Source organism: Trametes versicolor (assembly GCF_000271585.1).
Source record: "Trametes versicolor FP-101664 SS1 unplaced genomic scaffold TRAVEscaffold_9, whole genome shotgun sequence".
In the NCBI taxonomy this organism is placed as follows: domain Eukaryota; kingdom Fungi; phylum Basidiomycota; class Agaricomycetes; order Polyporales; family Polyporaceae; genus Trametes; species Trametes versicolor.
Window position 1 is genome coordinate 968980 of NW_007360329.1, and position 26131 is coordinate 995110.

The following is a 26131-nucleotide window of genomic DNA, read 5'->3' on the forward strand; positions in this document are numbered from 1 at the left end:
ATGGCCGAGGAGTGGTCCACGAGTCCCAGACGGACGAGATTCATATGCAGTCAAACATCGAGGCTCTAACTGTCTGCCCGCGTCAGACTGGGTCACCAATCCACACATTCGGTCTCGCGCTCCATCTAAATCGCTTATGCTTTGTATCCAAAGGAGTATATGATAATTACCATGCGGGCCTAAAAGGTGCGTCAATGTTAAGAGAGTCGGCCGTGTTGCCGGTGCTGGCCGCTCCTCTCCTCCGATCGACTGGGTGCGCCCTCAATGGCTTCGCCCGCCCACATTCCAGGCATGGCTACGGTAAGTTATATTGCTGCATATGCCGTGCCACGAGATTGACAACTCAACCCCCCCCCCCCTTGTCTCTTCCGACGGCATAGGTTCTGGGCACACGAGTTCGACTTCAAGGAGCGGGTGATAAGCATACGCGATGGCGGCTTCATCCCGCGCCCCAAGAAGCCCCCGCTGGAGTGGGGCCATGTCAAAAGGCACTCGCACGACGTGGGCAGCATCGTTGTCCTCGACCCACTTTCCTCCCGGGTGCGTCGCGTCGCTCCGCTCATCTCAGCGTATAACCTGATGCTGAAGTCGCGCTATGACCTCTAGAACTGCACATACCATATCGCGTCCCCAACACTGAAGAGGTTTCAGCAGGAGTGTGCGACGGCGTTGGAGAGCTGGAGAGACGCGCTTGCACGCGCCAAAGCTAATTGGGACCGAGCGTCGCGTGCCGAGGCGATGCTCCCAAAAATGCGTGTCCACGATCACATCTTGGTCTGCTTGCAGATTCGGCAAATGTCCAGTACTCTGTGTGGGATTAGGGGCATGCACACGTATGATGAACGTGCGCGGAGGCGCACCTGCAAGTACGCAACAGTCATGAGCGTGATCGCATAGCTACTAAAGGAGCGCGGCCCCTTGTCTATCTCCCCGGAGGGATTGTTGAGGTCGACGGACTTCACCCATAACTTGATGGTGCGAAGGTAGCGCGCGAGACTCGGCGCGCGCAGGCAATACTGGCGGAGGAGCGCGGTGTTGAACACACCCAGCCGGTTGTTTATATTCACGTCGCATGACATGCCGGTATCGGGATCCGTGAGTTTCACTGGCGGGACAAACGTCAGCGAGCGTCTCATTCACATCGAAGGGACCTAAGAAGTTTACCGAGAGGAACTGCGGCGTAGGGTATGCTGGAAACGGATTTGTAACCTTCCTCCTTGAGCAACTTAGCCAGCCGTCTTAGAACACTCGTTGAGCACTTGGGTTTACAGAAGGTCGCGGCGGACTGTCCGTTACCTAACATCATATATGGCTAACAAACGCGATGAGCAGTCACCACGAGAACTGCCGTGAGCTACATACGAGGCAAAGCCGTTTTATCACCAGCTGGGATCCCGTATGGTCGATCAGCATCCTGAAGGCATTGGTCGTTAGCCCAGTCCAGCCTCGCTCGATCGACCGCTTACGATTATAACCACATCGATGTCACTCGTGCTGCTGCTGGCGCCGTAGCAGGTGCTGCCGAATGGGCGGGCGTCGTATGTATCTCCGTAGTGAAACCGGATGAGTTGTGTCAACCTCTTCAGCGTCTCCTCACGCTCTTTTCGTCTCTCCATGGTCTGTTGCCAAGCCTCTGAGGAGAGCTGAAGAAGGCCGGATAAGCAACGGAGCAACGAGACGGTAGTGTACACATACTATGCGAGAAGGTGGCTTGGTCTCGGACACCGTTGCGCCTGTAGATTTGTTGACTCCGTTGCTTATCGAATCCGAAGTAGACCGTGGTCTGATTGGCTTCGTACTCGGGCCTTTCTGTAGTGCAATGTGAGCAGCGACAAGATTAAGGCGGGTCAGTGGTCAGCACCCACATATTCCCGGTTCAAATGGATGTTAGCACGAATTTGCTGGAAACTTTCTGCCGACTTGTAGTAGTGCGCTATCGAAGTTGAGGTCATCTTGTTCGGGTCGAGGTGGGGGGTTACGGCGTCGTCGTGTTTACGCGGTCGGATACCACGTCTGGATGGGCCTGGCATGTCTCCAGTTGCCTGTCAACTGTAAATTGGCTTTGGAGGCGAATAAATAGGGTGCTTCGCATGGCGTACCGATCGTGACCGACCCGACTCATGAGCGATGTTACGAGCATGCGACAACGCTTGCTTGTTCTGCGTTGCAGTCCGGACAAGGTTGGTACAGGACATGGCTGGCAGACAAGCGGGCTACCAACGTGTAGAAACCGTAAAGCCAGACAACAGATGATTAAACGGCCGACAAGCTCCAGGCACAAACGAGGACTACCTCAGCAGATAGAGTGACCCGGTGACACAAGTGGAAAACTCAGAGAGTGTGCAGTACAGCGGCTCAGCCTGAGGAGTGCCTGAGGTCAGGCAAGAGGAGAAGGCCCATGAGCGCTAAAAGAGTACATCATAAGCGCCAATCCCATAAGTAGTAATGTTCAAATGCAGCAAGGTCTGGTGAGCGCTGAGGTGCCGAGAGACTGGGCACTGTGCGGACGTCTGAATTTTTGCAGTCGGACCGCACCTGCTACTGCTTAACCCGTCCCCAGCCCTCTACGCTTCACATTACTTCTGTGTGCTCGTGTCACTATGGCTCAACAACGCAAAGTATGGGAGGCAGACATGGACGAAGACCTCCAGGATGTGGATCTCAGCCTCGCCATCGGCCCTTACGCCCAGAGCGGCAACTACGATGACGGTGGGCATCCTATGGTCAACTTTGCGACGGGGAGATATTGAGCGAACCATCCGTTAGCACAGTCGACGATCGACGAGGCCGCCTTGCTTGTGATGCAGCAGCAGATGGTTCAGCAAGCCGCCTTTGCCCAGATCCCTGACGTCGTAAAACGCGTGAGTACCAGGAGCAGTATCAGAACGCGCACGGATGCCAATATGCTCGCAGTTTATCGCCCACTTCCACCAAGCTGTCCTCGAGAACAACCTCGCCGAAATCACCGTCGCCTACGAGAGCGGCTGGAATCGGTTGACCGAGAAGTACTACGCCAAGACCGAATGGCCGGAGGCAGAAGTCATCGCACCGCTGGTCAACGATGGTCAGTGGCAGAATGCGCTTCGCTCTATCTCATCGATATTTATTCCCCACACGTGCAGACCAAATATTCCTGATCCTCTACCGCGAACTCTACTACCGTCATGTCTACTCAAGACTTAGCCCGGACATCGACGATCGCTTCCACTCGTACGAGAATAGCTGCGAACTGTTCAACTACTTGCTGAGTACGATCATCATATGTGTTGCGCATACTAGTTTTAATCGGTTTCAACAGACTCCGACGGGCCTGTCGCACTGGAGCTACCCGAACAGTGGCTGTGGGACATCATCGACGAGTTCATCTACCAGTTCCAGTCATTCTGCGTATGGCGCTCCAAGGTCAAGTCGAAGACCGAGGAGGAACTGTCTCTGCTTTCGGAAGGAAGCCAGGTGAGTTACGTCGTTCTTCCTGGGGTGATCGTGGCTGATTCGTGCCGCAGGTCTGGAGTTCGTACAGTGTTCTGAACGTGCTCTACTCCCTGATCCAAAAATCCAAAATCAACGAGCACCTTGTCGCTCTTCAGGAAGGCAAGAGCGCAGAAGAGATCGCGTGAGTACTTACTAACTGGCCGTACACGTTTGACTCTGACGGCGTTGTTTAGGGAGATCGTAGGAGAGTACGGCACGCGCCCGCTATACAAACTCCTCGGCTACTTTAGCGTTATCGGTCTGCTCCGAGTACACAGCTTATTGGGCGACTTCACGCTTGCGTTGAAGGTGATGGAGAGTGTAGAGCTCAATCAGAAGGTATTCGGCACGCCTGGAAACACGGCACACAACACAACTGACTCGTCTATCAATAGGCTCCCTTCACTCGAGTGACGGCTTGCCATGTCACGACATACTACTACGTCGGCTTCTGCTACATCATGCTCAGGAGATATCCGGATGCCATCCGGGCATTCGTCTCCATCCTGAACTTCATCCTCCGAATGCGGCAATACCACACAAGGAGTTATCAGTACGACCAGGTACGTACGCGAGCCTTTGACACCGCGGCAATGCTCACGCGTTTCCCTTAGATCAACAAGACTGCTGACCGTATGTATGCGCTTTTTGCAATCTGCAACGCGCTTTCGCCCACTCGTGTGGACGACAACATTTCCAACATCGTGAAGGAGCGGTATGGCGAGCAATTCACGAAGATGTCCAGGGGGTGAGTGGTGTGGCGTTTGCGCGGAGCTTGTCTCTGTGCAAGATGTGTGATGTTGACGGTTGTGTTGGCAGTGAGGAGGGCATCCCTGCGTTCGAGGAGCTCTTCCTGTACGCGTGCCCCAAGTTCATTGCCGCAAACCCGCCGCCGTATGATGACGCGGAGGCGCTACGCGCATTCTTCGATGAACCCCCACAGGAGCCCGCGCAGCGGCACCTGGCGCTCTTCATCGCAGAGGTCCGCGCGCAGGCACCCGTGCCGACTCTGCGTAGCTTCCTGAAGTTGTACACAAGTCTGGACGCGGCGAAGCTCGCGAACTTCCTTGACGCGGACGAGGAGGAGATGGTGCAGCAGCTCATGGTCATGAAGCAGGCGAGCCGGAGCGTGAGTCGCGTCGAGAACGAGAAGGGCCTCCTCGAGGGCCAGATGATCTCCACGAGCGACCTCGACTTTGTCATCAACGACGTGCGTCTTCCGTGTCCCCTCGCTGTTTCTGCTCGACTGACGCAAACGGCGCCCTCTGCAGAACATGGTGCACATCGCCGAGTCCACTGTCGGCAGGCGTTACGCGGGCTGGTTCATCCGCAACACTGAGCACGCGCAGCGCGTCCTCGACACCCTGCGTAACGCGCCCCTCCCCATCGCACCCAAGGTTGCCGCCGCGAGCCAGCCGACCGATGCAGCTGCCAAGGGCGCGGAGGCAACGCCCGCCGCCCCGCCCACCCGGACAGGCGGAAAGAAGGTCGCCTGGGGGAGCGCGCAAGCCGCGTGAGGTGACAGATGTTGTGTTGTGTTGCGCTGTGTTGCTGCTAGAGTATTGTGTACGCCATTGTGTATCCTTACGGTGCAGTCGCTGTATGATGTTTTGCCCGCTTGAGCGTCGGTGGTTCCAGCGTTGCCTCGATTGACTTTACAAGTGAGTGTACGCATGCAGTTCCAACAGCCAGTTCACTCCCCCAGTACCATACCATCATGAAGGTTCAAGAGCAAACAACGACGCCCTTTGCATCGCAGGACTGCAAATCTCTTGTAGCATCAGCTGTTTCCCTACCGGTTCTCCCGGTCAGTTCGTTCGTCTTGTGTTTGTTTCTTTCCTGCTAATATATAGCTGGCAGCTATGGCCTTCCGCCCCTGCACAACTCTTACTCTTCCTGTACCACGCCTAACCAAAACCGTTCTCCAAGGTTTTGCAGGAGAAAGCGTGCCAGCCTTCTGCGGGCGCCTCGCAAGGCGTCGGGCCACAGCGCTACGGTCACGTGCACGGCGCGTCGCGCGTCGGCGTCAACGTTGGGATGTGGCGCACGTCTCCGACAACGCCGTTGTGGCGTCGAGGTCCTCTCTTCACCCTGCCATGCGTCTCAATCACCGTCAACAGAGCAGCGCAGGGAAGATCGGATCGATCGAGAGGTGAAATACGGAGCCGGAAGTCCACGCCACATCCTCTCGAGGATCTAGCGGCGTCGGAGGAGGGGTACTTCGCCCCCGGCGCACTAGTGGTTAGCCTCACATCTTCGGCAGAAACGTGAAGTTGGTTGTGTTCGACGCCGTAAGGACCGAACAGTTGGCCGGATACGGGAGGTCACAATGGTGGCTGACCGGAAACTCGCGGCGGAGTGCGAACCGCGGGGTACAGGTATAAAGCCCCGAGCGCACCTCCCACGGAAGCACCCCACTCTTGTCCTGGACCATGAAGCACCCCCTCCTTTTCTCATCATCGCATGCGTCTCAAACGGTTACATCATGCAGTCAACGACCGATGCTCCGCCCGCCACCTGCTCGCCACCGCGCGTCTCGACCCACATCACCTCGCCACATCGCCTGTCTATGCAAACACAGACCACCACCATCCTTCCACCGCTTTGAAATGCTATGGGAGAACCATGTCGCAGAGTGTCTACCGATGTACCTCAAATCGGGCACTGTAGACCGTCGCCACATGTGCCAATTGTGACGCCACATCCCCGTTCCACCTCTCCCCACCGCCACCCGCGTCGCATCCACCTCCTCCGCTACCGCGCGTGCCTCACAAAGGGCGTCGGCGGTATCGCCCTGACCAGGTGGGGGCTTACAACCGCGTCGCCACCATGATCCCTCTCCCCCCACAGTCCGGCTTTCCCACGTCGATCGTTGAGGTGAACGCGGACCTCTTGAATGATGCCATCGCCGCGTGCACGCCCACGAGCAGAATCAGTCAACCTGCCGGTGCACCTCGAGCTGGGCGGCGTGGACAGTCTCTATCGGGCACGACGCCACATCCGTACGCCTCAATCAAACATCGAACTGCACGGACGTCCACGCTGGGAACTCATTCCATCCATCCCGGGCCATGGTAGCCACATAATCTGGACCTCTTCGCGAGCTACGCACGTGAACATGGCGGCACCACAAACTCGCATTATCCACAAAGAACACGACAGAAGCACTAGCGGGGACATATCGTAACAATGGCGAACACGTACTAAATGCGGCATTTTGACGCTGCGACTTGAGGTCTCTTCCACGCGGCACCTCCCCCCGAAGCCCACGTCTTTCACAAGCTTGCGGCGGCGGGCCTACCTTCAACTAGCATTCCTCCGAGCATCTCGACCTATTACGCTCTATTGCATGGTGCCGCTCAGGAGGCCGCCGCGAAAGGGACGACGTCAACGTGACAACGAAACTACAAGTACTCCAATGGATCTCAAAGTAGAGCGGGCGAAGCCACTTCCCGATACCTTTGTCGAACTTTGGCCATGGCTCTCTAATTCCGCCGAGGAAAAGACGCCGTTTCACGGGCACTACGATGGGGAATTTGCGAAGAAGTCGACCCGTGGCTTTGCAAATACTTGGTCGCAGAGGTGCCATGAGTTCACCTGACGGGGAGAAATGCGGCCGAAGACAGCAATCGCGACGGGCACCATCAATGCATTGGCTAACGCATCAACCAGGATATACAACTACAAAGCCGCGACTTGAAGTATCTCGCATGTGGTTCCAACAACTATACAACACGGCGCCGTGATCGACGGGATGACACCCACCGGCGCACGCATACGTTCGCGAAGTTACCAAGAAGTTTCACCAGTTGGCGCTACAAAGTCATACATCACCGCAACGAATTCGACCCAGACAAGAAAAACAACCGTTCCGGGAAAAGTACTCACTTCAGCAAAGACATCGATGTGTCAACTTTCTTCAGTTCAGAGCAAGAGGTCCACGCAGATGTCGTCAGGTAACGACCGAAGACACACCGTGACATTCGACATCGCAGAACGCAATAAAGACATCGACGCCCCCATGATATTCCACGCCAAGCTTCGACACCGAGCCCCATACATGTGATTCGGCAACTCAACCAAGCAAGTTTACTCCACGTCACGAGCGCGCGAGACTGTGAAATACCTTCGCAAACGGACACGAGAACGTCAAATCGACAAACTGTTCTTCAAGAATTCACACTGGCAGAGAATGACTAGAAGAAGTCGAATCGGCCACAGGCAATCGAATTATTTTCAACTGCGGTCCGTGAACTATCGACCTCAAAATTGCAAGAAACAAAGGGGTAGTTCTGGATTGAAAAATGATAGAAATATACAACAGTTCTTGAACATTACAGATTCGTTCGTTCATGATACGTTTTGTCTCGTGCTCTACAGTCGTCTATAAATCGTGTTTCATGCGGCGGGTTGTACGGGACGTTCCACGAACTTCCCTCCGCCCCTCGTGAAGATATCCTGCAGATTAAGAACACAGTTAGTCAAACCGGACCTGAAGCAGCCAAGAAAGCGGTGGACGCACCTTGATAACTCCCCGGCTAATAGTGCTGAGTGCCACGCGACTCTCCCACAGCGGGTAGAGCACGACCGCGATCGCGGAGCAGAACGCCCAGAGCATGCCGATGACGACCCAAGCAGTGAGCCCGCGGACGCCGTACACCGTCTGCGCGAAGAAGAGCGGGAGCGGGATGAGGATCAGCATGATCAGAGTCTGTCCATTATCGTCAACACACGATCATTCGGTACACCCACAGAAGGTGAGTGGAGGACGGTTCACGCACGAGGATGACGGAAGACCACGCGGCGAGGCGGAAGGATTTCATGAGCGCGATGGGGTCGAGCTCGCGTTCCTCCTCTGCGGCAGCGGCGGCGGCGGAAATGGATGACACAGGTGCAAGGCTGACGTCCGCGGCCGCGCTCTTCTTTTCGCTAGCAGAGTCGTCGATAGACCCGGACCGCTGGGATGTGCCCTTTTCGTGTATGACAGCGACGGGGCGGTTGATCGCGCGCGTGGCCTCAAAGTCAAAGTTGTCGGGCCACTAAGGATCAAGGTGTGTCAGCATCATTGTAATCTAGCGGACTGGCGGCATCGGCCACTCACGATGAGAGAGGTCGTGATCGTGATGATTCCACCGACACCGATGGACGCGAGGTTACCTGCGAGCATCTCCAAGTCTCCACCGGTCGTCTGTGACGGATATGAGCAAAATGACTATGTGAACAAGTGACGTAGACGTACGGTGACGGAGAGGTCGCCGCCGTTGAGGGCGGAGGTCGTGACAAGCCACGCAACGACACCCGCGCAAAAGCCGATGATTGCTCCACAAATCGAACCCCATTTGTTCGCCTTGCTCCAGGTGATGCACATCGCGATGGGCACGACTGCTGACCCCAGTGCGACACCCATGAACTCCTGCATAACGATCTTTGGTGAGCCCCGAACACCCTCGGGCACTTGGAAAAAAGGAAAATACGTACGTAGAGCCAGCCCATGGAAATGCCGATGTAGAAGAAAATAAGACCAAGGATGCCCATGACTACGGCGAAGACCGCGACCATCGCGTGCGAGACCTTGAGGATCTGCGCCTCGGTCGCTTGCGGGTTGAAGTATTTCTTGGCAACCCGGAATATCAGCACCTAGCAAACGCGACATAGTGGAGCTTACAGCTTACCTTGTACACATCGTACGTCAAGAGCGACGACACCGCGATGAGCTCCGCAGACGTAGCGGACGTGACCGCGAGGAACAGCACAATAAGCAGCGCTGCGGCACCGGACTTTCCAAGGAGCGCAGCGGCCGCGGCCGATGCGGGCAGCCCAGCGGAGACGTCTGCGGCGGAGAGCGTGCGCATCGCAGGGTCCCCGCGAAGCGCGACGGCGGACAGGCCGAGCGTCGTGGAGAACATGAAGGGGATAGCGAACCAGGCGATGCCTCCGAGTAGGTACGCCTTCACGCACGATGCGGGGCGACTGGCAATTGCGCGTTGCCAGTACTGCAGCGTACGACAAAGTAAATGAGCGATCTACTAAACATAGTTTCCGGCAGTTAATGACTTACAGCTTGGTCCTGGAAGACGGTGGCGAAGTTCCCGATGACGTTGATGACACCGAAGATGAGGCCGTTCTTTGAGCGCATGGTGAGGTAGGACCCTCCTGCGTTGCCCGAGACAGGTGCCTCTTCCGACGCTTTGGTCAGGAGCGCGTGCATCGCCGAGAAACTGCCGATCTTGTCGCTCGTGGAGTATACGGTGAATACGAAGACAAAGATGATCGCGAACAGAACAGCGGTGTGTGTGCTGCATGATTGTAGGTCGATGAGCGTGTGCCGTGAACGGAGGCGTGAGCTGCTTACTAGTCGCAGAGCAGAGTCGCGCGCATTCCACCAACCACGACGTAGATAGCGACGCCAAGGGGAATCAGGAAACACGCCTGGCAAGTTATGTCAGACGGCATGCTAAAATTAAGAGCAGTGAAATACTCACGGCAATCGTGTTCATCCCAGTCAACGAGTTCACCGTCGCCGAACCTCCAAGGATGAGCATGGAAGACACGATAACGTTCGTCGCGAGTCCGAAGAACATGAACACCAGGTGCGCGACGGTGCCCCATCGCGCTGCGACGATCTCGAGCCATGTATGCGCGTGCGGCGCGTTCAGCTTGAGCTTTGCGGCCAACTATAGAGTATGTTGGCATCTTGTTGAGTGTACGATGGCAATAGAGAACGTACCTGAGCGAAGAGTAGGACCTGCACCGTGGCACCGGATCCGTACCACCACGGTCCCGAGATCCCATCTTTGTATGCGACGGCACTAGATTGCAACTGTATTCCACGTGTTAGCGACTCGAGCACCACATATAACCAACTCAGTAGGAAGGTACTGACCAGTGTTGCCGCCCAAGTCCACGCAGACACGATGCCCGATGCAATCAGACCTGGCTTCACGCTTCTCGACGCGCTGTTGAATTCCTCGGAGTTCTTGGGGGAGAAACCGGTGTACCGCGATTGGATCGCGGTGAGGCCCACCATGAACGCGCTGAAGAACAGGCCGATGCCTATTGGCTGCGCTCAGGCGTGTTCGTCCGGCACGCGATCAAGAGTGGTACATACCGACGACTGGAGGGAGAATCAGGATGATTCCATGGACCGTAAAGATGTGTACTCACCGACACCGTAACCCGCTCCTTGCGGCAGTATAGGCTCGTTTCCAGACATCTCTTAGCGTCGGTTGATGGGTAAAATCCGTCCAGGTAGAGCGTCAGAAAAAGCCGCCCGCCGTGACTCCCACTTCAGCAAAGAAGTCGCGAGAGGAGAGAGAGAAGGTCGGTCTTCCTGCCGGCAGCTGTCCTAGCGTTTATAAGAAGCTCAAGGCCACTAAAACTCCCCGGAATCTGCAGATTCCTTCGGAGTCCCGCTTATCTGTGGCAGCAGCGGCCAATTGGAATAGGCAAGGCGATGGAGAGGGCCATCGGAAGCTTGGGACGCTCGCGCACTTATCGCAAACGTTCTTGAAGGCGTGGGCAGTGACTGCAAGAAGCGAGATAAGCACCTTAGGCTGGAGCTGCAGGAGTCAGGGCGTCTGAGACTTCATCATCCCTCTTCCTAGTGCACTCGGAGGGAAAATATACGGAATGGGAGGATCGTATCTTGCAAGATAGCTTCAGCATTCGTACTCCTGTGAAGATAACATACGCACCAGAGACATGGACGGAGCAGACAAGTTGGCGACAAGTGAGCAACTGCTCATAGCCATTCACGTGGTTATGGGAGGAGGTAAGGCGGCTATTGGCTGCCCATATCGAGCGATGTACGTACCGTCCGATCGGGCGAGATGATCTGGTAGAGATAATGAGCCCTCACTCCGTGCTTCCCGGAAATACTCCAGGTCGATAACAATCTTGGCAAAACGCGTCGGGATGCACAACGCCTGAGCGCGGCATACTAGACGCGCGCTATGTACAAGGTAGTATATCTGCTATATGTATGTGGATTCCTTAAGGTGCAGCTGTAGAGCGTGAACGCGCCAACCACGAGAAGGACAGGAACGCACGAATCAGCCTATGCACGCTATAGTATGATCATGACTTGTGCCCCAGATTCTCAGCGAAGCTAGTTCGTTAAACAAACGGAAACATAGCCAACGGAGGCACCGTTCCAGCAAGGGGTCGTTGAGCAACAGCGGTCATCCTGCACCGCGATATAAGTACCCAATACGGGCTAGCGCCATCAAGCTAGCCTGTGTCGTAATCGCTCAAGTCCGGCGCGATCGAGTCAGCGCCAGCCTCCGCCGACCTCCGTTTCTCGGACTTGGAGAGCCTCACAATACTATCTCACTATTACTGTTACCACCATGTCGTCAGCGTCAAGACCATACAAGATCGCCGTTCTGCTCTGTGATACGCCTCTTCCGGCTATCCTCGCTGCAAATGGAAACTACGGGGCTGTCTTTGAGAAGCTGTTTCGCAACTCCCTCCCATCCTCCAGCATCCCGGACGCGGAGTTCACAGTGGATGCGTACGACATCAGAAACGAACAAGTGTACCCTGAGGATGTCGATCAGTACGATGCAGTGCTGCTCACAGGGTCATGTAAGTCTCGACATATGGCCAATCGTCCGCCGTCGATCACTAATAGTGTAGTGCAGCGGCATCGGCGTATGAGAACTTAGAATGGATCAACAAACTCATACAGTACGTTCGCTTTCTGGCCAAAGAAAAGCCGGATATCCGCATCTTCGGTGGGTTTTGCTCGCGTGCAGTCCCACTACGGGTGCTAATGACGATGTACAGGGATATGCTTCGGGCACCAGATCGTCGCGCGCGCACTGGGCGGTGAGTGCGTGCCCAACGACGGGAAATGGGAGATTGGAGTGACCGAGATCGGACTGACGGACATCGGCAAGAAGCTCTTCGGCGTATCTGGACTGGTAAGACTCCTTCCTCTGCACCCAAACCAGACGGCAGCTGACGACGCCTCTGGGTACACAGAACTTGGAACAGATGCACCGCGACCACGTACCAGATGTCCCGCCTTCCTTCCATCTCCTAGGCTCCACGCCCGTGTCTCTGAATCAGGGCATGGTGCAGCTGTATCCGGGCGCGTCGCCGGACTCGCTCTCGCCCGCAGACGTGCACATCTTCACGGTGCAGGGCCATCCGGAGTTCCACACGAAGATCACGCAGGAGATCGTGAAGGCACGCTCCTCCACGGGGTTGCTAGACAAGAACATCGTGGACGACTACTGGCGGAGAGCAGACAACCGCAACGACGGGCCTGGGGTGGTGGGGAAGACGTTATGGGAGATGCTGCGTGCATCCAGGGAGGCGGCGGGCTCGCATATAGGGAAGCAGACCGCAGTATGAACGGTCATTGTATCTCCGGGCATGAATCTATGGACGTGTCGCATGGAAGGACGCTCGTGTGTGTGAGTGCAGGAGATTGACAAAATGATGTGCGCCGGCGCTGCGCCAGTTCATGCCATAACGCTGGGACGTGCAAATCCTCGTCTGTCTGACTTGTCAAAAGAACGCACTGGGGTAGCGCGAATCACTGCACCAGCGGTTCGGAAGGATGCCTCGCGTCCCGCTTGCACTAGTCGCGTATGCCATGTCCCGCCGTTGGACGCGAGCCTATAGAAATGCTGCATGGCATTGGGGGTACGATAGGTGAGCGCAGGAAGCTTACGCGATGATGTGCACGAGCGCTGCGCTAGCTACGATTTATGGCACGCTATTAGACCTATATATCGCACATCACCGCTGCGAGTGCCTCCGAAGCTGACAGGGGCCCACTTAGCGTCGTCCGTTGCCTTGAGACGTGATACGGCGCACGACAGAGGGCGCGTCGCTCAGGACTAGCAGCTGAGGACTAGCGAAGCGATAGACAGACGAGCGGTATATTCGAAGTTCATTCAGTGCACGTCGGGGAGACCGGAGGCAAGCGCGGCTCCCGGCATGCCGATGAGAGTCGGAGCGAGTGCCCACTCGTGAGCGATGATGGGGCGCAGATAGGGGCCGTGGACACAAAGCACGCAAGTTGGGCCGAAATGAAGGAGGAACTCAGACGATAAGATCGCGAGCGTGGACGGCGAGCGGGGGTGAGTGCGGGAAGCAGGAGAGGATCGAGATGGACGAGTGCGAGCAGACGGGATCACAAAGCACTCTCTTCCCGACCACGACCATCCGGCGCTCGTCCCGTCTCCCTCCTTGAGAGCGCGCGCTCAGCGCTCATCTCGCATCCCTCCCTCCCACCACCACCATGTCCTGGAAGCTCGGTTCCAAGAGTGCGCACCGTGGGCTGGTAGATCGCACCTCTCGCTGACGTTTGCCCCGCAGAATCAAAAGACTCGAAGGAGAATGGCGCGTCGCGCTCCGTGACCCCCATCCCCTCTCGCTCGGTCACCCCCAAGCCCCCAGATGGTGTGGAGAACACATTCCGTTCGGGTACCCTTACCATCCGTATCTTCTCTGGTATGTCCCCTCCGCGCTCGCCGACCGACGCGTCGATCGCCTTACATTGTGGCTGCAGGACGTGGTCTGGCACTACCCCATGGTGTCCCCGTACCGGATAGCATCCAAAAGGCCCTTGAATCCTCTCCCCCCGCCCGCAAGTCGACGAGCAACCGCGACAGCATGCAACGCAAGCAGTACTGGTGGCTGCCGTACGTCGTGCTGGAGTTCGACAAAAACGAGATCCTCGTCGAGGCTCTAGGGGGCGATCTCTCCAAGCCCGAGTGGAATTACCGCGCAGACTTGTACGATCTTGGCCCACGTCATTCATGATCGTCGCTCACGAATATGTCTTCCAGCGATGTGTCGCGTACATCGAACGTCTCCGTCTCCGCGTACCTGCGCACAAACCAATCTGTCCGCGGCAAGGAGGACATGGGCAACGATATTCTCATCGCCCGTGTGGACCTCACACCTGTTTTGGACGGCCATGTGAGTGGTGCTTATCGTTAACGCCGTCGGGCCCGCCCGTGTTGACTGTACTTGCCATCCCTTGTTCTCGCCACATCGTCGCCGCCGCCACTGCACCCGCCTATGCCCCCCATTGGCCGCGGACTCGCTCGGATATAGCACGCCTCAGATCAATGGTACAACGCGACCGCCGGCTCGGGCGCGTTCCACCTCAAGATCGACTTCAAGCCGGCGCGCCACGAGTCGCTGACCATCGAGCAGTTTGATCTGCTCAACCTGATTGGCAAGGGCTCGTTCGGCAAGGTCATGCAGGTCCGCAAGAAGGACACCCAGCGGATATACGCACTCAAGACCATCCGCAAGGCGAACATCGCGTCGCGCCCGGGCGAGATCACCCACATCCTGGCTGAACGCACCGTGCTCGCGCTCGTGAACAACCCGTTCATCGTGCCCCTCAAGTTCTCGTTCCAGACCCCCGACAAACTCTACCTCGTGATGTCGTTCGGTACGTGCAGCGTGTGCGCGCCGGCGAGTGATATCCCCGGCTGATAGTGTTCGCGAAGTGAATGGCGGGGAACTCTTCTACCATCTGCAGCGCGAAGGCAAGTTCGACGAGGGGCGGAGTCGCTTCTATGCTGCCGAGCTTCTGTGCGCGCTCGAACACTTGCACGGCTTCAATGTCGTGTATCGGTAAGCCACCCGATTACGCTATGTTCACACCACGCTCACGCATGACACAGGGACCTCAAGCCCGAGAACATCCTGCTGGATTACACGGGCCACATTGCACTTTGTGACTTCGGCCTGTGTAAGCTGAATATGTCAGAGACCGAGAAGACGAACAGTGCGTGCACAGCTTCTGGGCGGCGCAAGTAGGTGCCTATGTGCGTTGGCTTACGGTCGTGCTTTGGCATACACAGCCTTCTGCGGGACGCCGGAGTACATCGCACCAGAGCTGCTCATGAACCAGGGGTACACGAAGACGGTGGACTGGTGGACGCTCGGCGTGCTGCTGTACGAGATGATGGTGCGTCACTGTGCGCTCGGCGCGCCGTCTTAATACGCTCTGACGCACGGTGACTAACATGCTACAGACCGGCCTACCGCCGTTCTACGACGAGGACGTGAACGTGATGTATCAGCGCATCCTCTCGGACCCTCTGCTCTTCCCGCCAGACATGCCGCCAGATGCAAAGAGCGTGATCACGGGCCTCCTGCACCGCGACCCGACGAAGCGCCTAGGGTGCAACGGCGCAGAGGAGATCAAGCGCCACCCCTTCTTCTCGAAGCATATCGACTGGAACCGGTACGTCTCACAAACTCTGCCCCCGTGGGCAGTTGGAGCATGTGGATGAGGACGAGGACTGACGAGCTTTCTGCGTCATCGTCGCGTCTAGGCTCATGGCGAAGAAGATCCAGCCGTCGTTCAAGCCCACCGTGGTGCGTATCTTGCGGCCATACTGCCTCCGTCCGAGAATAGCTCTGGCTGACCGGGCCGCATGCGCGTTATAGGAATCCGTGCTGGATGTCGCGAACTTCGACCCCGAGTTCACGGGCGAGAAGCCGCAGGACTCGCACGTCGACGCGACGCCGCTCTCGGAGACTGTGCAGGATCAGTTCCGCGGGTTCACGTACAACCCCGGGAACGAGTACCTCAGCGAGAGCGTGAGCTATCCGAGCGTCATGGGCTAGGCTGCCCTGTTCCCGCGCTGGCGCCGCACACGCCATCTTTCCTCCTTCGACGCTGTCCTGTTACCTCGGACCAAGTCGCCCTTATTCCCTTCTCTTTCGTTCTTGCCCACCCACGTCATCGCCCCCCGCTCCTCTAACCTATCGCATTCCCGCGCCTTCGCGTCACTGGATTCTTGTATCAGTACGCTTCCCCTCTCTACCTAAGTTAACGGCCCCTTCCTGCACCACCCTCTTGCCAGCCTCGTTGAGGCGTCGATCACTTCGCAGATCGGCCGCCTGCTAAGTTACAAGTACACCACTGGTCCCCCGTTCGTTCGCTTGTTGTCTGTTGTCTGTTTGTTCTTTTACGTGTCCGGAGTATATCATGTACACGCACCCGCATGGACGCTCGCGCAGGATGAAACTGTATCGTTGGTCATCTCCCCGCGTGCTATCTGCAACTTCTTCGTACGATCGATCCGCAACATCAAGTATCGGTCGACGCTGTGCGTGTTCCCCGACTTGACTCGACATCGGCAGACAATCACGTTCAAAGGTCGCAGCTAGCACCGGATACTCTGGGATAATTGCCTCCTCGCAGTCCGAGATCTGCGGAGATCGCGCACGGATCGTGGCGCTGCGCGCCGTGAATGCGCGTCATTTGGCAAGTGAGCTTGTTCCGCAACCACCACTTGCCATACCGCGCAGCAGCAGGTACCGATCGCGAGAGCGAGTTCAGCTGTCCGGAGTTATCAGCGATGTCGGTTTTCTACGATCTTGTTTCCGCGGAGGAGCTGGAAGATGCAGCCGGGATAGAAGCTCGCGGTGATTGTTCACGTCCGCCTGTGCCGCCCAGTGTCGTACTGACACGGCCGTTCCACTGCAGCATACCCGGCAGACGAGGCCGGCAGCTTGGAGACCTTCAGGTATCGACCTACTCCCGATAAAATTACCTGCAACACCGCCTGACCGCTGCACAGATATCGACAGGCGCACGCCCCCGAGCTGTTCCTCGGGGCCTTCCTCCCCGGGCCCGATGGCACAGGACGCACCCTAATCGGCTACGTCTGCGCGACATGCTCCCCAGACAGTGAGCTCACACCCGAGTCCATGGAGACGCACGTCCCGGGATCGCCGTCCATCTGCATCCACTCCGTCTGCGTGGAACCGGCCCACCGCCGCAAGCGCGTCGGCCTCGACCTCCTCAAGGAGTTCGTGGCGCAGGCGGAGCTCGCTGCGGCCGAGGGCGCGGGGTACGAGCGTATCTTGCTGATCACGCACGACGAGCTGCACGACTTCTACACGCAGGCCGGGTTCGAGTATGTGGGGCTGAGCATGGTCGTGCACGGAGCGCGCGCGTGGTCCGAGATGCGGAAAGAGCTCCGCGGTGCGTACCAGGCACCCGCGCCAGCAGCAACATCCGAGGCGGCGCAGGAGGTCCCCGCGGGACTATGGGAGGCGTTGCAGCGGTCGTCGACGCGTACACGACCGGCCGCACGCCTACTCACGTCCTTCCCGAACGCGGTGAAAGACGTCGTCTCAAACATCGACGGAGACAGCGCTGGGGGCGTGCCGGAGAACACGTATGACCTGTTGTGCCCCCGCTCCGGGTGCGGCAGCGTGATCCTCAAGAGCGGCGTCGCGAGCTGGGTTGAGCGCGAGAGCGTGCAGCTGGACCTTCCGGGGCAAACCCTGCCGGAGTGCCTGGGTGTGCTCCCGGTCCCGCCGGCGACTGCGCAGTGGTGGCTCGTGAAGCCCAACCCCATGGCGTTCGAAAATATTGGGTTCTCGCGCGCTGTGCAGACGACGGGTATGTGGACTTTTTTCTTTGCATCGTGGGGGCTGTGAGACTGAGCTGTGCACGCAGGTCCTGGCGGCGGCAGGCTGAAGTTCCTGGCGTGCGCCGAATGTGACCTGGGACCCCTGGGATGGTGTGAGGAAGGCGGATCCGAGTTTTGGCTTGCTTGCAATCGTGTCGGATACCTGGCTTGAAATGGATGTTGTTCAAACAGACATGGCCGTTCAAAGACGCTGGCAAGTCCGCGCGCCTGTGACCAGCGGTAACGTGAAAGCTTGGTATGGGCCGACCGGGGCCTCGTCTCAAAGCGGGTAGTCAAAGACAGGTCAATTGCCATATCATAGCGGATTAGGTGGGGTGTGAAGTACATATCCATACATGCAAAGCGAGCGTAGCCGAGGGTCTGTGGAGTGTCCAATGTCATGTCTTGAACACAATGATGAGGATGAGCAACACGAGTATGAGGACGCCGATCATAACGGTCGAGCCTACGGACATGCCGCGTCAAAATGCCAGCTCGCATTCGGTGACAAGATATTCACGCACCGTTCCCCTTCACGCCCTTTGCTACGCGATCTAACCTCCGTCTCGCGCTAGTGAGTCTGCTGTCCGTCCGGTCCAGGTCGTGATCGAGCCCCTCCAGGAGGCCGGTATGTACGTCCAACTCGTCGTTGATCTGCAGCGAAATGTCCCGCTGTCGTGTGATGGAGCGCGAGAGGTTGTCGAGATGCACGTCTTGGTCCTCCATGATCTCCCGTTGTTGAAGCAGCATATCCTGCGAGGTATATCCAGCCTCCGGGTCGTCGGTATATGGCGCATAGCCCGAGTCTGCTGAGGACGTGGGCCGTGCTGTAGGGGGAGTGGGAGCGGCCGGGGAGCCTGGCTCCGGCGTTGATGAAGTCGAAGCATCCGCGCTCGAGGCTGGTGGCTGGAGCTCTTCGCACCTATGATAAAATCGATATTAAAAACACGTACACGCGGTACGGGTGGATTAGACGGCCTACCTCTGCGCCCCAGCTGCGTCCGCCTCCGGACCTAGCATGCCCCGCATTCGCTCATGTTGGGAACGCAGTAACCGCGACGCCTCTGAGGGGCCCTCCCGCTCCTCCATAGCTAGAATGCCCGCCCTGAGCTGTTCGAGATTCTTCGCAATCTGGGGCGTATGGAGTGATGTCGAGTTGAGGTTCTGCAGCCGCTGGCGCTCAAGGAGCAGGGACAGCGTCTGGGTCGAGAGCGACGTGAGCTTCGCAAGAGAAGCCATGACGGTAACAAAGGATTATCAAGTGTTGTGGATGGTTGGCACAGCGTAGACGGAGAGAGAGGCCGAGGACGGAGGACGAGTGCGGAGAGAGGTTGCGGACGCGTCTAAGCGCCCAAGGACGTCCCGACTACGATCACAGTTGGGGCTGTGCCACATTTGGAAGGTGTTGTAGATCGTGGCTATGAGACTCTCGGGGATATTGAACGTAGACTACTTACTGTTTTTCTCATACCCAATTACTTGTAAGTTCTCTTTTTGAACACTAAATACCATGCATCAGATGCACCAGAAAAGCCGAGCTTCTCAAGCGATCAAACCGCACCTTAATTGCAGTACGAGAGCTGTTGGCAGGCATGCGGAACTCAGCGCTGGAAAGTAGGGTGCACTGCGGCTACTAGCAAAATTACTAAGAAAAAGCATGATGTCCAGGTCAATGTGGACGCTGAGTCGACCACGATGGTACAATAAATAATCATATATTGCCTAGGCATGTATCGTGAAGGCAGAAGGAACAAGAAATACAAGATCGAGGATATAGGGGTACGTCTATGGCCAGTGTCTGGACTAGGTATCTATGGACGATGCATCAAGAGATAGCAAGAAAGGAGAGGGCGGGAACGTCTACAAGAAAACGATACAGCATATAGGTCGAGGGTATGGTAGGCATACATACGATTAAGGTACAAGGAATAGAGTACGAAACGCTCAGTTGAGAGAAGCCCGTGCTTGCTGGATCTCGGTGAGCTGCGTGGCTATTTCACAGAAGTTAGTCAGGCATGTTGCGATCCCGTACCACGCCACCACTCACCCATCAGCGGGCTGTTGTATGCCAGGGAGCCCATCGCGCCCATGACTCTGTCGAGGCTCGTAGTGATCCGCGCGACATCCTCCTGTCTGACCGGAGCCGCGCTCTGTATCAGCCTCCTGATCTCTTCGAGAAGGGCCCTGGCCACGGTGCCCCACAACATCTGACGGTGGCGGATCAGCATCTGTCACGGCGAAGGTATATCACCGCGAAGCTCACCGCGACCACTGAGTCAAGATGCCGGTATTGATTCAAGTCGACGAGGTCGAGCGCGCGGGCGGCCGCAATAGCGACCCGGAGAGACTTCTGTCGCGAGGTAGACTGCTGCGCTGCGAACGCCGAGTGCAGCTGGATGGCTGCGACACACACCAGGGTGCGCGCAGTAAGTAGCTCGCGCATATCGTCAGCGCCGCGGTTACGGATTCCTGCGAGAAGGCGGTGGAAGCCTTCGATGTGCGTGTCGAGCGCGGTGAATTGGGCTAGAAACTCGCTGCGGTTCGGCATATCTGTAAGCAAGTGGGGAGTCACGATGAGTCATGTACGCTTTGGGACGATGTGGGAAGGCGTCCAGCGCACGCACCATGTCTGTACTGTGAGCTGACGTAGAGGGCGCTCTCGTAAAGCGCGGCGGCTTTCGCGTGTATGGCGAGGCGCGAAAAGTCATCGGCGGACTCATCAATCGGCGCACCGCGCACGAAGTCGTGGATAGAATAGTTGTAACCGCGAGACGGAAGTATCGTCCCCTACGCGTTCATCAGCACGAGCGGCCTCGGGGAAGTCCTGATGGAAACCGCACCTGTTCGTACGCCTCCGTTGCAAGAGGCCAGGGCGTCGTCACCAGGATCCCCGCGCGTCCCCGCTGGCATATAGACGGTGGCCCATTCATTGCAGCAGACCAGGCCTTGTCCAGGGCGAACACCGTCCAGAACGCGTGCACCCGCTCCCCGATGGATATCGGGTCCATTCGTGCGCCCACCAGCGCCACGATATCGAGCTGGTGAAGTTTGCTCCCTGTGACGAGGGCCACCGCCGCGAGCCAGTGGTATTTGCCCTCCAGGAACCGTCCAGCGGACAGGAAGTAGTTGGCAAGAAGGACTGCCGTCTGCACAGAGTATAGCACGTGGTTGGGCACCGGCATACCGGGTTGCGGGGTGAGGGTGCACCCCGCAGCCGCCGCCTGCACAGCATTCGCCGAGAAGTACGTCTCCCTGCCGCGGAGGGTGTTTGAGCTTGACAGGCGGGATCCCCAAAGGTACACGGCGTTCATGAGGGCGTCGTCGAGGCACCCGGGCGCCCCACGTGGGAGGCTGGCTGCCCGCATGAATCGGGTCGGATTCATGAAGAGGCCGAGCTGAGATGCGTGCGCCATGAAAGTTTGCACACTAGGGTATACGAGTCAGTCCGGCTCGGGCATGGCAGTAAAGGCTAACCTACAGTGTTTGAGCCTCCTGCTGTGCAGGCGCGGCGTAGGAACCGGGTGCTGACGGGGTGAATGTCAGTCAGCATATCCACAATGGAAAGTTAGCCCACCGGAAGACTCACAAGCGAGCTGCGGTATTCCAGGGACGAGTGTTTGTGTGTTCGGAGCTATGGGTGCGGCTCCGCGCGATGATCCCGCAGCTGGGGCGTCCTGGCGTCGGGGATCGTGCAGTCGCACTGATGGCGCGGTCTCGTTCGGGTTCTCGAGCTCCCGAATCCTCGCCTCGAGGAGAGCGACGTTCTCTTCGAGGAGGCGCGAACGGGTCACTTCGCCACCGACGGCGTACTCGCAATCGTCGGGCCTGCCGTTAGCAACGCAGCGAGCGCAGGCGGGCTTGTTTCCATCGCATCGCTAAGGGTGCGTACGTCAGTGGGAAGTCAGCGCCGTCGGGCACGAGGAGGTGCCTACCGCTTTGAGCTTGCGACAGGGTAGGCATGCTGCACCTCTGTTCAGTGGGCGAGTGCTAGTGGGGGTAGAGGACATGTCTGTGAATGTTTGTGCAGTGTGTTGCTGTATGGAGACGTACCTCAGTCCAGGTATATATACGTCGGTGCGCTTCCGGTATGAGGTGGAAGTGAGTGGAAGATTTATCATCTTCGCAGCGCCTTGTAGCAAGACCCCGTCATAACTGCAGATCGACTCCAGGTCCGTGAAACGCTGTGTGACTCGGAAGACTATTCAAGGCGCTAGGGGAGGCGGTCGGGGAGGAAACTATGCTGTAAGAAAGTTAGCTAAGGGAACGTTGTTTCCCAAAGCGGTGAGGATAGCGGATGTGTGCAAACACAGTGTCTGACGAGGATTAGTAAGGCAGTTCTGGAGCCCAGATTTGGGATGGGTAAGGCGATTAGCGCATTGCAGAACGCGAGAGGAACACAGCCGGATTTGGAGTGCGCACAGTCAGGAATCCGGTTCAAGAACAAGAAAAACGGTGCAGCTTACCAGACAGAGTGCCACAGACCCCGACCGGGAGGGCATCGCCCGCGCACCCGGTGCATCCCGTTGAGCAGGAAGAGCGCCAGAGGCTGGATGTACAGGAAAAGCGCGGCAGCATCTCAACCGTATCCGAGCACGGCGATGAAGATACGCGTGCGGTTGATTCTGCTTGATTGTAAGACAAGCCTCGTAGACACGCGGGCTGGGAATCATTCGGCCGCGTGAACTCCATCGAGCCCAACGGTGTTCGCTCCGAACTGTTAGGACCTGAAAATCACGCGGCCGGGGAGGGACCTGGATCCTATCCCCGTCGGACACGAAGTTAATTCTGCAGGTGGGCAGCATGTTCGGCTGTGTCGAGAATGAAACTGCGAGTACGCATCGCCACGACAACTTTTGGGCGTGGCGCCGTCGGACCCGAAATGGAAGATTTGCGTTCTACACCGTGCACCACGGATCGCCCCCTGGGTAGGATTCAGACTCGGTCGGAGGATGGCCGGCTGTGGATGTGGACAGGTCAGCGCCATGGCTGGCAGTGATGAGCAAGTTGGCTGAAGTTGTTGGGAGACGCGGGCGGCAACCGCCGCGGCAGGCGCGTACGGGCGCGCAGACTCGGATTGGTAACTCTCCCCCTCTCTTCCTCCTCCCATCAGCCGCTTCTTACTCATCCTGCGCTGCCTGCTTCCCCGTACCGTGACCTGCTTAGGAACAGTCTGCTGTGCTCACCCGCGATCTCCTCAAGCCAATCTCCAGCGTTTCTCTTCTGCCCCTGCACGGCTGTGCCAACGTCATTTTGCGGCTGCGGAGCCCTGTCTCTCCCCGCCGGCTTCACAGACTCGACGCGACTTCTCCTGAGCCTTGTTGACCATGAGACGACTAGACGAAGCTCGCTTCCCGCTCAAAAGTTTTTCCTCCATACCAATTGCATATTATCCTTCACCGAGCCCGGTGCGTCGCCGTACGAGATATTCTCGACCTGCGCGGTCGGACGACCCCGATGGTAGAACGTTGAAGCGTGATTCGGACTCGAGGACCGACACGAGAGATATGACGTCCTGCGGTACACCCTGTCGAAATGCTCGCATCGCGGTCTGAACGGCCAGAAGACCCATGATGCACTAGCAACGCTGAATTAGCTGCGCTGCGCACGCGCTGCTAAACACTATATCCAGTACGGCAGCGCGTACGTCGCGCATCGTGAGTTTCAACTTCCTACCCTCTCTGCGCTGCTAGCATATTCCCACTACTTCCGTCACCGTCACATCCCACTCCCACCGCGAATGTCCTGTGTCCGACCTGACAAATGATCCACTATGAACGCACCAGATCGGACACTGCGGTTGCAGAACTGCAACGCGCAGCTCGTCCCCTACCAGCTGCGTAGCCTGAACTTCTCCCATTAGGACCATACTGCGGTGACTTAGCGTCCGATTGGCGTGGGTGAATGGAACAACCGCAACTTCATTGTCAAATTGTCCGCCAATGGTCTATCTTACAATACTAGATGACGGGTACGTTTCATATCTTCCGACCTCCGCCGCTCAAGAAACCTCCATCTACAGTGCGCCACAAATACCCGCATGTAAACCCGCCCATCCCGTCTTGCGTTCTCGTCTCGGGCGTCGGTGCTTAACATGCACCTTCTGTCCATCGACCGGCGATCAGCCACAAGACCGCACCATGCCCGCCACATGCCCGTACCCCGCATGGTATGCACTTAGCATCACCGCTCAACGTTGAAGCCTCGAGTGCCAAGTGCCCATACAGGCTCTCGCATCTCTCGCTCGGTAGAGCCCAGGCCGCCCTCGACAACCCAAAGGTTATACCACCCCCGTGTGCGTACGCGGGAACTGGCAGATGACCGCCGACCCACATAGATCCTTTTGACCAAAAGTGGCAGGACGTACGGTGTATCACGGGTGGCGTGGTCGACAGCCGTACGCTGCGTATTCTTCACACGTCCATCCTCTTTACTCGGACCGACGAGTCGAAGCTGATAGTCCGGTGGTGTGTTTGCACCTCACAGCGACAAACGTAACAGGACCATGAATTGCAAATTCGTGCAACAAGTCGTAAACTCCATATATGAGCTCCCAAATGGTCGCACACATATATGGCTGACCGTCACAGTCAAGGCAACGCCTCTTCCGCCTCGCTATGGCTCAGGCACCCGTCGATGCAAATCTTGTCGATGCAAATTGCATGCAGGTCATCATCCGAGATGGTTTTACATAACTCATACTGGCTTTTGCACATCCACCGTGGTTCAGACGATCTATTTTCCATCCCAGCGTCCTCAATTGCGGGTTAGACAGGGCCCGCTTCTCATACGATCCCACCCGAAAGACGCACAACCCGCCGGACTGTACGTCTTCTTCCGTAACTCTCCAAATGGCGTGCGAGGTGATCAGCTGATACGATCGATATTCCTGCCAGCACTCGACGGTTGCGGTTGATTACTGGTACGTGTAGCCGGCATCGTCCACGGCTCGCTCACTTCTGTCGCTCGCGCTCGAGCCAATTCGAAATACGGTGTACATATAAAGCAGCTGTTCATAGGCACGCCTGTCGTTCGTTTTAACCGCCATGGCCCCCGTTGTTCCCCCGTTCACTGCTGAGACCGCCTTGCGCAAGGTCAAGATCGCGCAGGATCTCTGGAATACCAAAGATCCCGCGAAGGTCTCCTTGGCGTACACGGTACGCCCCTTTTGCTCTTCGTGTCTTCCAAGCGCCAGTTCTGTAATGAGCACCCGATCGACCACAGCCCGACACCATCTGGCGCAACCGCGACACCTTCCTCAAGGGCCGCGAGGAGGTTGTCCAATTCCTTACGAAGAAGTGGCAGAAAGAAAACGGCTACAGGCTGAGGAAGGACCTCTTTGCGTTCACCGACAACAAGATCGCCGTACAGGTCCGTGCTGCGCACGGCGCCGATCCCGCCGATCCCACCGATCCCGCTGCTTATACTTCTACTCCACCACGTGCAGTTCTTCTACGAATGGTATGAGGACAAGACTGACGGTACGCGTCAGTGGTACCGCACCTACGGCCTGGAGGTACGTCACCGTCGCCTGTCGACCAGGGGATGCAGTCAACGGGATGTATATACGCTGACGGTTTCCGCTGTACGTATGCAGGACTGGACGTTTGACGATGATGGCCTTATGCGAAAGCGCCAGATGAGCGGCAACGACGTCGCTATCTCCGAGTCCGACCGGTGGTACAAAGACGGCGTCGACGTCAACACCATCGAAGTTGGCCCCGAACACCTGTAGGCTTGGCCTGTATGCCGTAGGTCGGCGTATCCCGTAGGATCAGAGACATGAAGGTCAGTCGCCGTCGATCGTTCTCTACCTCAATCTCTGATGTTTCTCAAGCAGAGTCAGATGGTGCTGTACGATTGTTTCGATAAACGCGCGCAATCCATGTGTGTACTATAGATTGGAGCCCACGACTCCTCCGTTGAAGCCTTCATTTCCTACCCTCACGGAGCGACCACGACCTACTGCCGAAGGCGGTTGGAGGTTTACGATATCCCGTCATAATCCGGTTAGCGCAAGCGCCGCAGTCTGCAACGCTTACGGATGCGTTGGGCGGTGTCTCAACCCTTCAAAGGGTCGGCCCTTCTATCGGCGCGGTTTCACAAAGTAGCGAAGATGCCTAGCCCGTGTTCGACGTCTGTCTCTGCGCCGTGCAGATATTTTCCACACTCACGAGGACAGCGCAGCAGGTACACTGTCGTTATATATAGCGTGACAGGGCGTCCAATGTGGTAGGAGGTATGGAGAACATATC

General features: G+C 57.3%; 9 protein-coding genes across 9 annotated transcripts; 5 read left to right on the top strand and 4 right to left on the bottom strand.

Moving 5' to 3' along the window:
- Positions 1–138: 138 nt before the first annotated feature.
- On the bottom strand, positions 139–2349 carry TRAVEDRAFT_73545 (Nucleotidyltransferase). Its single transcript, XM_008043232.1, has 10 exons — positions 2100–2349; positions 1866–2042; positions 1696–1809; positions 1467–1643; positions 1363–1414; positions 1297–1312; positions 1165–1238; positions 861–1105; positions 691–807; positions 139–247 (listed from the first exon to the last, which is right to left on the bottom strand). Exons 1-10 carry the CDS (start codon positions 2193–2195, stop codon positions 167–169), a joined length of 1149 nt encoding a protein of 382 aa, XP_008041423.1. The 5' UTR covers positions 2196–2349; the 3' UTR covers positions 139–166.
- A 210-nt stretch (positions 2350–2559) lies between these two features.
- On the top strand, positions 2560–5086 carry TRAVEDRAFT_171608 (eukaryotic translation initiation factor 3 subunit 6). Its single transcript, XM_008043233.1, has 11 exons — positions 2560–2709; positions 2767–2861; positions 2914–3064; positions 3123–3248; positions 3299–3453; positions 3504–3613; positions 3666–3810; positions 3867–4034; positions 4086–4219; positions 4291–4681; positions 4743–5086. Exons 1-11 carry the CDS (start codon positions 2601–2603, stop codon positions 4986–4988), a joined length of 1830 nt encoding a protein of 609 aa, XP_008041424.1. The 5' UTR covers positions 2560–2600; the 3' UTR covers positions 4989–5086.
- Positions 5087–7765: 2679 nt separating this feature from the next.
- Positions 7766–10684, bottom strand: TRAVEDRAFT_73547 (urea transporter; the record flags this gene model as incomplete). Its single annotated transcript, XM_008043234.1, has 14 exons — positions 7766–7929; positions 7994–8182; positions 8253–8510; positions 8573–8659; positions 8711–8884; positions 8950–9084; positions 9144–9464; positions 9530–9767; positions 9824–9900; positions 9954–10145; positions 10199–10291; positions 10355–10524; positions 10580–10585; positions 10636–10684. The coding sequence occupies 14 exons, from the start codon at positions 10682–10684 to the stop codon at positions 7870–7872; spliced, it is 2049 nt and encodes a 682-aa protein (XP_008041425.1). The 3' UTR covers positions 7766–7869.
- A 1135-nt stretch (positions 10685–11819) lies between these two features.
- Positions 11820–12873, top strand: TRAVEDRAFT_66060 (class I glutamine amidotransferase-like protein; the record flags this gene model as incomplete). The annotated part of the gene is made up of 4 exons (XM_008043235.1): positions 11820–12057; positions 12114–12206; positions 12259–12395; positions 12457–12873. 4 exons carry the CDS (start codon positions 11820–11822, stop codon positions 12829–12831), a joined length of 843 nt encoding a protein of 280 aa, XP_008041426.1. The 3' UTR covers positions 12832–12873.
- An 810-nt stretch (positions 12874–13683) lies between these two features.
- Positions 13684–16387, top strand: TRAVEDRAFT_73549 (Pkinase-domain-containing protein). The gene is made up of 11 exons (XM_008043236.1): positions 13684–13751; positions 13804–13938; positions 13997–14222; positions 14277–14409; positions 14548–14893; positions 14952–15078; positions 15129–15232; positions 15309–15415; positions 15483–15694; positions 15786–15828; positions 15901–16387. Exons 1-11 carry the CDS (start codon positions 13727–13729, stop codon positions 16078–16080), a joined length of 1638 nt encoding a protein of 545 aa, XP_008041427.1. The 5' UTR covers positions 13684–13726; the 3' UTR covers positions 16081–16387.
- Positions 16388–16750: 363 nt separating this feature from the next.
- On the top strand, positions 16751–18069 carry TRAVEDRAFT_171620 (acyl-CoA N-acyltransferase). The gene is made up of 4 exons (XM_008043237.1): positions 16751–16884; positions 16946–16985; positions 17040–17869; positions 17927–18069. The coding sequence occupies exons 1-4, from the start codon at positions 16818–16820 to the stop codon at positions 18049–18051; spliced, it is 1062 nt and encodes a 353-aa protein (XP_008041428.1). The 5' UTR covers positions 16751–16817; the 3' UTR covers positions 18052–18069.
- A 106-nt stretch (positions 18070–18175) lies between these two features.
- Positions 18176–19143, bottom strand: TRAVEDRAFT_171625 (uncharacterized protein). Its single transcript, XM_008043238.1, has 3 exons — positions 18862–19143; positions 18404–18801; positions 18176–18345 (listed from the first exon to the last, which is right to left on the bottom strand). The coding sequence occupies exons 1-3, from the start codon at positions 19116–19118 to the stop codon at positions 18278–18280; spliced, it is 723 nt and encodes a 240-aa protein (XP_008041429.1). The 5' UTR covers positions 19119–19143; the 3' UTR covers positions 18176–18277.
- A 680-nt stretch (positions 19144–19823) lies between these two features.
- Positions 19824–21886, bottom strand: TRAVEDRAFT_50234 (uncharacterized protein; the record flags this gene model as incomplete). Its single annotated transcript, XM_008042906.1, has 8 exons — positions 19824–19870; positions 19927–20086; positions 20143–20429; positions 20504–20666; positions 20720–21305; positions 21358–21403; positions 21466–21754; positions 21812–21886. The coding sequence occupies 8 exons, from the start codon at positions 21884–21886 to the stop codon at positions 19824–19826; spliced, it is 1653 nt and encodes a 550-aa protein (XP_008041097.1).
- Positions 21887–24922: 3036 nt separating this feature from the next.
- TRAVEDRAFT_50235 (DUF1348-domain-containing protein) lies at positions 24923–25611 on the top strand (the record flags this gene model as incomplete). The annotated part of the gene is made up of 4 exons (XM_008042907.1): positions 24923–25033; positions 25101–25247; positions 25324–25392; positions 25474–25611. 4 exons carry the CDS (start codon positions 24923–24925, stop codon positions 25609–25611), a joined length of 465 nt encoding a protein of 154 aa, XP_008041098.1.
- Between the last annotated feature and the right edge of the window lie 520 nt (positions 25612–26131).

Bases quoted from the DNA above. Each gene is read 5' to 3' on its own strand.
- TRAVEDRAFT_73545 (XM_008043232.1), bottom strand. From the start codon at position 2,195: ATGTCCTGTACCAACCTTGTCCGGACTGCAACGCAGAACAAGCAAGCG. The intron at 2,043-2,099 runs GTACGCCATGCG...TACAGTTGACAG, and splicing joins AGTCGGGTCGGTCACGATCG to GCAACTGGAGACATGCCAGG. The intron at 808-860 runs GTGCGCCTCCGC...AATCCCACACAG, and splicing joins TGACTGTTGCGTACTTGCAG to AGTACTGGACATTTGCCGAA.
- TRAVEDRAFT_171608 (XM_008043233.1), top strand. From the start codon at position 2,601: ATGGCTCAACAACGCAAAGTATGGGAGGCAGACATGGACGAAGACCTC. The intron at 3,065-3,122 runs GTCAGTGGCAGA...CCACACGTGCAG, and splicing joins CGCACCGCTGGTCAACGATG to ACCAAATATTCCTGATCCTC. The intron at 3,249-3,298 runs GTACGATCATCA...CGGTTTCAACAG, and splicing joins ACTGTTCAACTACTTGCTGA to ACTCCGACGGGCCTGTCGCA.
- TRAVEDRAFT_73549 (XM_008043236.1), top strand. From the start codon at position 13,727: ATGTCCTGGAAGCTCGGTTCCAAGA. The intron at 13,939-13,996 runs GTATGTCCCCTC...TTGTGGCTGCAG, and splicing joins TACCATCCGTATCTTCTCTG to GACGTGGTCTGGCACTACCC. The intron at 15,416-15,482 runs GTGCGTCACTGT...AACATGCTACAG, and splicing joins TGCTGCTGTACGAGATGATG to ACCGGCCTACCGCCGTTCTA.
- TRAVEDRAFT_171620 (XM_008043237.1), top strand. From the start codon at position 16,818: ATGTCGGTTTTCTACGATCTTGTTTCCGCGGAGGAGCTGGAAGATGCA. The intron at 16,885-16,945 runs GTGATTGTTCAC...GTTCCACTGCAG, and splicing joins AGCCGGGATAGAAGCTCGCG to CATACCCGGCAGACGAGGCC. The intron at 16,986-17,039 runs GTATCGACCTAC...ACCGCTGCACAG, and splicing joins GGCAGCTTGGAGACCTTCAG to ATATCGACAGGCGCACGCCC.
- TRAVEDRAFT_171625 (XM_008043238.1), bottom strand. From the start codon at position 19,118: ATGGCTTCTCTTGCGAAGCTCACGTCGCTCTCGACCCAGACGCTGTCC. The intron at 18,802-18,861 runs GTAGGCCGTCTA...ATTTTATCATAG, and splicing joins GACGCAGCTGGGGCGCAGAG to GTGCGAAGAGCTCCAGCCAC. The intron at 18,346-18,403 runs GTGCGTGAATAT...GCATGTCCGTAG, and splicing joins AAAGGGCGTGAAGGGGAACG to GCTCGACCGTTATGATCGGC.